Source organism: Rhineura floridana, chromosome 19 (genome assembly GCF_030035675.1).
Source record: "Rhineura floridana isolate rRhiFlo1 chromosome 19, rRhiFlo1.hap2, whole genome shotgun sequence".
In the NCBI taxonomy this organism is placed as follows: Eukaryota; Metazoa; Chordata; class Lepidosauria; order Squamata; family Rhineuridae; genus Rhineura; species Rhineura floridana.
The window spans coordinates 25,014,597-25,024,098 of record NC_084498.1 but is presented as its reverse complement, the minus strand read 5'-3'; the positions used below and the strand labels follow the sequence as shown (position 1 = coordinate 25,024,098).

At 48.8% G+C, this 9,502-nt stretch overlaps 2 protein-coding genes across 5 annotated transcripts in view; one reads left to right on the top strand and one right to left on the bottom strand.

Annotated features, from left to right (window-relative positions):
* The first annotated feature begins 86 nt into the window (after window positions 1-86).
* On the top strand, window positions 87-1,527 carry LOC133373428 (cytochrome b-c1 complex subunit 9). Its single transcript, XM_061603138.1, has 2 exons — window positions 87-285; window positions 1,267-1,527. The coding sequence occupies exons 1-2, from the start codon at window positions 145-147 to the stop codon at window positions 1,312-1,314; spliced, it is 189 nt and encodes a 62-aa protein (XP_061459122.1). The 5' UTR covers window positions 87-144; the 3' UTR covers window positions 1,315-1,527.
* A 1,788-nt stretch (window positions 1,528-3,315) lies between these two features.
* ASCC2 (activating signal cointegrator 1 complex subunit 2) overlaps window positions 3,316-9,502 on the bottom strand; it is a 30,098-nt gene continuing 23,911 nt past the window's right edge. For all 4 annotated transcript variants that reach the window (XM_061603129.1, XM_061603127.1, XM_061603128.1 and 1 more), the window contains exons 15-19: window positions 9,090-9,209; window positions 7,780-8,004; window positions 6,635-6,740; window positions 5,562-5,638; window positions 3,316-3,597 (exon numbers count right to left, since the gene is read on the bottom strand). In XM_061603129.1, coding sequence (XP_061459113.1) covers window positions 3,426-3,597; window positions 5,562-5,638; window positions 6,635-6,740; window positions 7,780-8,004; window positions 9,090-9,209 — 700 coding nt within the window. In that variant the 3' untranslated portion in view covers window positions 3,316-3,425. The remainder of the gene's footprint in view (window positions 3,598-5,561; window positions 5,639-6,634; window positions 6,741-7,779; window positions 8,005-9,089; window positions 9,210-9,502) is intronic.

The window sequence follows — 9,502 nt, the reverse complement described above, 5'->3', positions numbered from 1 at the left end:
GGTTGGTTTCGGAAGCGGGACTCCAAAGCCCATCATACCGCGCGGGAAAAGACTTCGTGGCCCATAATGCTTTGGCAGCCGGAGAGGCCGCCTTTGCTATAGAAGGCTAGAGGCGCGCGTGCGTAGTGCCTAAACGAAGCGAAAATGGCGCTGGGCAGGCAAGTGTACAACTTGCTTTTCCGCCGTACCTCCACCTTCGCTCTCACGATCGTGGTGGGCGCTCTGGTCTTTGAGCGGGCCTTCGACCAGGGTGCGGATGCTCTCTTCGAACACCTTAACAAGGGGGTAAGTTGGCCTCGGGGAGCCCTCAGGCCCGAGCCGGGGACTTGCGTAGAACGCTGGCGTGGCTGGGTGAAGGTCAAGGGGGGCCTTGATATACGCGATGTCCCGCCTTCAGGCCTTTAGTACCTTCGAACCAGTTTTCTGTGTGCATCGTCAGATTAAGCTTTGGGTGTTCTCTGTGCTGCTTGGGGACGCTTTAAAAGGAGGAGGAACGCCTTCCAAAACGAGCGATGACAGCGGACCTAGAAGGATTTGTAGCCTAGTCCTGACTCTACTTGCAAGAAAGCATCACTGAGTTCAAGCAACGTGCCCAGGGTTGTAGCCTGCAGCTGGTGCGAGAGTCCGCACTCGTTCTTCCTGCGTGTCAATGCAGAGAGCAACTCTTTAATATCTCCTGTTAGTCTGTTAAAGCAAACATTTGGCGCTGTGTGTGTTTCTTGAGAAATCTTTAAAATACTTAACTGTGTCATAAACATTTGTGAATCAGAACCCACTTCATCAGATGTGCGAAATCTTAATGGTGTGATAAGCCTAAGATGTTAAATAGGCTCTTTTTGCTATTGATGTAATTTCACTGAGACTGTAAGGTGCTGTGAACAAAAGGAATTTGGTACATCATTGCTCTGTCACAAACTGTTGCACTCTCATTCACAGAGCTGCTAAGTATCTTCTCTCCCATTTAACCTTACAACAATATACTGAGCTGACTTAGAAAAGAATAAACAGTGCAGTCATATGAATAAGAATATATAGTGTAGGCTTTTAAGGCTGCAGTCCTAAATACACATGGAGTAAGTCCCATTCTATTCATCAGGGCTTTCTTCTGAATAAGCATGCTTAGGATTATATTGTATGGATGGTGATCCCATCTATCACATTACAGTTACCAAAGCAGATGTGCATCCTATTACTACTGTTGTCAACCTTTATATGAAATTATTTTGGGAGTGGATGACCTGTCTTCTTGTGTCTTTTACCATGCAGAAACTCTGGAAGCACATCAAGCACAAGTATGAGACTGATCAAAAATGAAGCAGAGATGCTGTGGATTCCTGCAAGACCTTCTGTTCGCTTCAGCACAGGCTCTTCTTCCTGACCACCAGCTGTTAAGGTGGCAAACATTCATCCATATGTGTGATTTTGAACCATAGTGCATTCTCTCAAGAATAGCAAGCTATCTGGACTTGTGGATTTACTTATGCTGAAACATAGTTTAATAAAGTACCTTCTCTCCTTATGAGAAAACTGGAGTGCAAAACTTTCAACAGATGAATGCTTTTATAGCAGTGTCAGAACTGCTCTAGCCCATCACCTCCGCCAGGGGTTCTCGTGGACCAGTGGAGGCTAATACATTTCCTTCTGTATATGTGCCTACCTGCCCAATGTCAAAAGAATAGGGACGACCAGGATTTCAGCAAAGATGCGTGCTGAGGCAATAGGAGAGCCCTGTAGCCTGTCTATATAAAAACACACACATTTTCATGGAGAGGAATCTGTCAGCTCTTATGGTGGGGGGGAGGTCTGAGCTGGTTCTAATTGCCAAAGAATGCTGATAATATCAGCTTAAGGTGTAGTGGTAGAGAGCCAGTGTGGTGTGGTTAAGGTGCTGGACTACGACCTGGGAGACCAGGGTCCGAATCCCCACATAGCCATGAAGCTTGCTGGGTGACTTTGGGCCAGTCACTGCCTCTCAACCTCAGAGGAAGGCAATGGTAAACCCCCTCTGAATACCGTTTACCAAAAGCCTATTTCTCTTTGCAAGGTGCAGTGGTAGCAAACCCCTGACAAAATTCAAGAGTGTTGATGGGGAAATCAGAGGAAGTCTGACTCCAAACCATTTTTCCCTTCCACTTCAGGAGGGGAAGACTCAGAACACATTTTCCTTTGTCCCCAGTTCATTTCCCAGCCAATCAACCTCTGACAATTTGGAGAATGTTTCTCAGCAAGGGTAAGGCCTCTGTTGGTGGAGACCCTCATCCCCATTTAGGCTCAATGAGATACTGACACACAGACTCCCCCCTTGCCTACTGTCAATGTGCGTGGAAAGAACTGAACAAGCGTAACACTATTACATATAACTAGGCCAGGGCTTGGTCTGAAGGCATAGGAGCTGACCACCTGTGAAGCACAGGTACACTAGTTTGGGTTGCATGATAGAAAAGTGAGATGTAGATGTAAGAAAATTAATAAAAATAAACCAATACTATGGGCACATTTGGGCTCAAAAAGGGACGGTGAACACAACGAAGAAGTTGGAAACCCCTTCCTACATGGAAAGAAACTGGCCTTTTTGTTTGGGAAAAGGAGGTACAATGAAAAGTTAATATAAGACGACAGAGGGATGTTTTTCTCTCTTATCTCCTAATGAATATTGACCCATGATGTAAAAAGAACTTTACCCAGTACAGGGAATTCATTAAGAAAAGTTGGGGATGATGGCCAACAGCTTAGATTTCTTTAAAGGGAAGCTGGACAAATTCACAAAAGGTAGACAGGCCCACTACTCGAACATAGGGAGCTGCCTTATTTGGAGTCAGATATGCTTTAAGTTGGATTCCTGCACTGTACAGGGGGTTGGATTCCATGGGCTTATAGGCCCTTTCCAAATCTGGTATTCTATGATTCTAGGCCACTGGTCCATTGGGCTCAGTATTGTTTACACTGACTGGCAGTGGTTCTCCAGGTTTCAGGCAGGAGTCTTCCCAGCCCTATCCGAAGATTCTAGGGACTGAGCCTGGGGCCTTCTGCATGCAAAGGAGATATTCTACCGCTGAGCTGTGGCCCTTCCCCCAGAGGCAGTACCCCTCTGCATGCCACAGGCTGGAGGGGGAGGGAGAACACCAGTGGCCCCCACTTCCATGCTGTGCTTGGGGGCTTCCCAGAAAGTGCTGGTGGACTAAATGGGTATGTGGTCTAACTCAGCAAGGCAGCTATGTTCTTAGAGGTGCAGTTGAATATTCACAGGGAGCTGCACAAACATGAAGGTCTTGGAATAAAAATGGTACATTCCATATTAATTACACAACACGGAGCTGTTGCAGTTCTCTGTAATGGGATTTCCTGTTGCTACATGCAGATGCTCTCCATAAACAGGGACAAGTCTCTAGAGGGGCTGGGGCATCGGTCACCCCTCCTCCACTTCTTCAGGAGGGGATCATGCCTTTGTTACGCTTGCGGTCAGCCATGGCACGGCGGTTATGGTTAGCCCTGGTCCCTTTGCTGGCTTCTTTCTTCCTGCGCTCCTGGACTGTCTCTCGGCTCTGGCCATGCCCCTTGCTGCTGCCCGAAACGGCTGCCGAGGTGTCTGGCTTGTGCCTGCGGGAGAGAGGAAGGAAAGAGCTTCACTGCCGAGTACCACCAGGTGGGCACGACACATGGCCAAATCTCATCACAGTTGAAGGGGTGGGGGAGGCAGCTCCAGCATTGCAAGAGAAATGCCAACTAATGGGACCGAGCGCCAGAGAGTTACAGTAATCCCAAAAAATAAAATCTGTAGGAACGAGAGGGATGGCCATCAGAGAAGTGATACTGCTCCGTGTGTCAAAGGTGGCATGGAGTCCAAGTCATTAGCACTCGTTAGAATTCCACTACAGCAGGAATGGGGAACCTGGGGCCCTCCAGATGTTGCTGGACTATGACTCCCATCATCCTTGGTCATGGTCACTGGGACTGATGGGAGCTGGAGGGCCACCAGGACTTCCATCCCTGTTCTCCAGGATTGCTGGGATTATTTATTGATTTATTACTGTACTTTGTTTATTACATTTATATCCCGCCCTTCCTCCAAAGAGCCCACAAAGCTCATGGTGGTCTGGTGTGATTCTTCCCCTCCGTGTTTTATCCCCCCCCCCAAACAGCCCCGTGATATAGGTTAGGCTGAGAGGCAGCACCTGGCCCAAGGTCACCCAGTGAGCTTCATGGTTGAGCGGGGATTTGAAGCCTGGTTTCTCAGGTCCTACTTCAACACTCCAATCACTACACCACACTGGCTCCCTATTATAAATATCAGCCCCTTAAAGTAACATGCTGGGAGGCAGAATGGTGTAGTGGTTAAGATGTTGCAGTACGACCTGGCAGACGAGGGTTCAAATCCCCACATAGCCATGAAGCTCACTGGGTGACCTTGGGCCAGTCACTGCCTCTCAGCCACAGAGGAAGGCAATGGTAAACCACCTCTGAATACCGCTTACCACGTAAAACCTATTCATAGGGTCGCCGTAAGTCGGAATCGACTTGAAGGCAATCCATTTACATTTTTAAAGTAACATAGCACGGGAGACTTACGATCCCTATCCCCCAACTAAATCTGTCTCCTTAAATTTCCTTCATGCATCTGAAGACCAGACAAAAGGAATACATCTTGAAAGATAAAAGCCCGCAACTACCCTCACATTGACTAAGTAAATGCATTCAGGTCACAGACATAGTGTTCTACACATAATTATTGCTTAGAATACTTAGCCACAAAAGTGGTCCTTGATTTAATCCTGAAGGGTGGCCAAGACCTCATCCAAGCAGTTTTGGACAGTTATCACAAAATAAGCACATTCATCACATACGTGAGTGGAAAGCCCAAGGCAATCCCACTGATACTGCAAAAGAGGAAATGAGGAGAGCGAAGGAATTTGTTACAAGAAAATTGAAGAGGAGAGCTGGGTGGGTCACATCCTTTCAAAATGGCTGGAGGTTATACTTAAACAATAAAAGCCCACGTAAATATAGATGCCCCAGATCAGAAAAGATGAAAACCTATTCAAGGGGACAACCAAAGCTAGAGACATTGAAACCAAGAATAAAATGTCTTTAAACACAACAGAAGCAGGAAACTAATCAGGGAGGCAGCAAGATTGAAGGTGTGAAAGGTTAGAAAAGGAGGCATGGAAGACTGACTGCAGAGAAGCTGGATGAGTTCTTTGGACTGATCTGCAACAAGGAATGTAAAGAGGCAGCGATTTCCGTCCCATCCTGGGTTAATCACATTCTGTGCTGTTTCCATGCTTAATATTTACAGACTAAAAAACAACAATAGCGAAGACCACTCGTATTTGCTTGTGTGATTTCCGTTCCTGACTTCTGACGAATACGCACATTGCAGGAATGTCTGCTCTGGTTACTAATCCTCCGACATCCCTAATTTCAGCTCAAGACATCGAGGCCTGACCCAACTGTTCCCTAAAAGGACCCAATTCTCAGCAGTCATCACCTGTCACCAAGCAGTGCCGCTTCCTTATGGAGATTCCAGCACACAACTGGAGCAACACGCAGTTCCCACATCTTACCCTTTCCTTGTGAGGAAGGTCATCCGCCTGGCTTCAGCTCTTTCCCGCAGCACTGCTGGATCCTGCACAAAGTGGTCCTGCCACACAGGAGGGAAACAACGGTTACGGGTTCGTCTCCGGGCCCGATGCAAGATGTTTGTGTCAAACTTTAAAGCAGGGGTAGGGAAGCTGTGGGCCCTCCAGATGTTGGCGAACTACAACTCTGTCCCCGATTGCTCGCCACCCTTATCAGGGCGGACGGGGATCAAGTCCTGTAACATCTGCGCCTTGGAGGACGGGAGGGGCCTCACCTTCCTCATCCCTTCGAAAGGAGTCTGAAAGGGGGGAGGGTAGCCCTGGAAGCCAGAGGCTCTCCAGTTGGCTGTTCGTTGGGGAGACGCCTCTCTTAGAGCCCTACACGGTCCGGGCTCAGCCGCTCTCAGTCATGCCTTACCCTCTTTGTTTCCCTTCTATTTTTTGGCATATCCTCCTTAGTTCTCCTCCCTCGATGAAACCGGGGCGGTATCCAATGCACTCGTTCCGACAGTGCAAGGATTTCCGTTTGTACAATGTAACTTAGCCCTCATCTCCCTGCCCGTGCCCTGTGCCCTCTCCAAATTTGCTCTGGATGGTTGGGGAACAGACTGATGGGCCACGCTGAGAGAGGAGAGGGCAGGGAAGGTTCCACTGTGCAGCCAAAGGTCCTGGCACTGACGGAACAAATGCACTGAATACTGCCCCAGACCCGAGCAAGTATAACGGAACACCTTCGCTCCCCCAATTTACCCTCCTCCCCTCCATCTTGCTTCCCTCCCTCCATGGTCTTCTCTGTGTTGAATTTTAGAACTGTAACCTCCTTGGAGCAGGGACCCATCTTTTTGTTGCTGCTCTGTAGAGGGCCGAGGGTATGGGTATAGAGGGGTAAGAGTTTCTGCTGGGCCACAGAGACTGCAGAGGCCTCCCACAGCCTGCCGCCTGCCCTGTGCGCAGGGCCCAGGGAGCTATCTCCCCAAAGAACAGCCTCGGAGAGGCTTGCCCCACAGCCCTTTCCACCCCTTCGGGAACCAAGCCCATGGCTGCCCTGCAACAGTCACCTTTGCAGCCCCCTTATTGTCCACTGCCACCTCTTCATCATGTTCCTCCTCCTCCTCCTCCTCTTCACGTTCTTTTGATCTCAGGACTTGAGGGGTGGTAAACGGCCTAATGCAAGGAGAGACAAAGTGGTGAGCATTTCCAGAGCCATAAAGCCAAAGCCTGGGTGACACAATCCCTCCTAGTATACAGCCATGCTAAAGGCGATGCCTTAGACCAACCTTTGCCCAACTGAACCCCCCCCCATTTTGGACTATGTTTCCCAGCAGTCCGCAGGGCAAAGGCTATCTTCGACACTGTTACGCAGGCTGGGAATAAGTAAAGCCAGATAACAAAGCCTATGCTAGTCACTACATTCACTTTAGGGAGGAAAAATCATTTTTAAAAAAAGTGTCATGTGCTCTAAATCTCACTTGAAAACAGGTCCACCCCCCCCTCCTCCATCCCCAACACCCCATGAGTTAAGTGAGTCTGAGAGATAAGAAGTGACCCAAGGTCACCCAGTAGGCTTTGTGACCGAGTGGGGATTTGAAACTAGGTCTCTTTAATCAGAGCACAAAACTCTTATCCATTGTTTCCATGGGACTCCCTGACGTTGCAGGACTGTTGGTGCTAAACCAGGGGTTTCCAAACTGTGGTCCACATTTCGGTGGTCTGCAGTCTGTCTGTGTTAAATATTCATATTGATTCTTAATGATATCTTTATTGCGTCTTTTATTTCTTATACTGTACTCTATTGTATTACAATGATGATTCCATAGAATTCAGACTGTAATACAATTTTAAAAATCCATAAAAATATAATTTAAAAAATCATACAGCATCTAGGACGGTGCATTACAATTGCCACAACAGGTGGGGGGGGGGGAAATCACTCAGTGGTTTGCCAAGACCCTTGGCAATTTTCAAATGGTCCATGGGATGGAGGGGAAGGTTTGGGAGCCACTGCTCCGAACCAAATAATCACACCGCGCGGCATATGGAATGAAGCTGCAGGACAAAGAGGACCTAACTAAGAATAGGGGATGCAGTGCCTCTCAAATCCCCACTCTTTCCTCTGCCTACGTGTTTGAAGACGCGCTCCGCCCTTGCTGCAACCCGCAAGCGATGCTGCAGGGTCCGTTCAGAGAGAGGCCTCCCAGCTCACCTCCTGCTGATCAACTCGTCGTCCGAGTCGGCGTCGTTCGCTCCCACCTGGTTGCCATCGTAAGTGTCGTCGTATTCGTCCTCATAGTCATCCTGGTAGAGGGGGCCTGCTCCGCTCGGCTCTGGGACCTCCTCCACTATCACGGAGTACTGGCTGTAGCGTTCCCTCTGCTCAGACACAAGGCGCTTGTCGTTCAATAAGCTTTCGGTTGTGACTTTGTCACTCCTGTGGAAAGCGAGAAGAGCCCAGCCAAGTCAGAGCAAAAGCCAATCTAGTCCAGAATCCTGTTTTACACAGCCGTCAGCCGGATGCCCCCGGGAAAGGGCCATGGCTCAGTGGTACAGCCACTGTTTTGCACACAGAAGGGCCTTGGTTCAACCTGACATGTCCAGGAGAAAGCCCTGTCTGAAAGCTGCTGCCAGTCAGCGTGGACGATGCTTAGCTAGTTGGACCAATGATAAGGCAGCTTCCTACGTCTTAAGGGACGGGTTGTGGCTCAGTGGCAGAGCATTTGCCTTGCATGCAGAAGTTCCCAGGTTCAGGTTCAATCCCCCATGGCATCTCCAGGTAGAGCTGGGAGAGAACCCTGCCTGAAACCCTGGAGAGCCCTTGCCAGTCAGTGTACGCAGTGCTGAACCAGATGGCCCACAACATGGTCTGCCTTGGACTCGCAGCCATTAATCTACTCCATGAACTTGTTTAATCCCCCTTTTGAAGTTCGAGAGTGGGAATCAAAATAATAGTAATGAAAATGACATCTCTTTTATTATTTGTCACTACCTTTTTTGTTTATATTGTATCCTAAGCTCTTCTTCATCACATTGTCGCGTCATCGTAACTGATCTTGACTATAACACTTTCTCCTTCACCTGTCTCGGGCCTGTCCCATTTCCCTGGCTGGCTGCTCCCTCGCTTGCACCCCACTCCCCTTGGGCCGATACTTCGGCTTTGATCCCAGTCAAGAAAATGACCTTTTCCACTTGTCCCTTCTGCAGGATGCCTTGAACATCTGCTTGGACACTGCCCGGGCATGCCTGACCACGCTGGATCCCTATCCTGCAGAGGCTCAGTTTGGATCCACCACCAGCAGCCAACCCTTGTCATCAGAGCCGTGCCCCAGAGGCTCACATCGCAGAGCTTCCTTCCCACAGAGCGATGTATGTGGAAATCTGTTCCCTAATTCCAGAGCCAGCAATTTATTTTTTTGCTCCCATGTTGTTTGTGTCTGGGCTTTTCATAATGGTTTCATAACTAGATAGCCACTGGTCATAGACAGCCTCAGAGGACTCACCAGGACCCAGAGAACTCACCTCTTCCCTTTCTGCACCCGGGACATATCCACAGAGTCCTTGCTGAAAACATCAAATTCGTCGTCCTGGAAAACGTTGTAGCGAGAAGTGACTAGAGGGGTTGGGTCTGGCTTCACTGGTCTGGCAGAAAAAAGGTCAAACACTCTCAGTTATATGTATTTATAACTATGAATATAATGTACCATTTATATTCTGCCTTCCCTACAAAGAGCTCAAGATGACATACAAGTTTCTCTCCCTCCCCTTTTGATCCTCACAACAATCCCGTGAGGTAGGTTAGGCCAACAGAGAGAGAATAACTGGCCCAAGGTGACCCAGCAAGCTTCACATGGCTGAGTAGGGGATTTGAACCCGGGTTTCCCAGGTCCTAGTCCAGCACTCGAACCTCTGCACACCATGCTCTTCAGAAGCAC

Coding starts and splice junctions, on each gene's coding strand:
- LOC133373428 (XM_061603138.1), top strand. CDS start 145: ATGGCGCTGGGCAGGCAAGTGTACAACTTGCTTTTCCGCCGTACCTCC. Junction 286..1,266: donor TCGAACACCTTAACAAGGGG/GTAAGTTGGCCT, acceptor TTTACCATGCAG/AAACTCTGGAAGCACATCAA.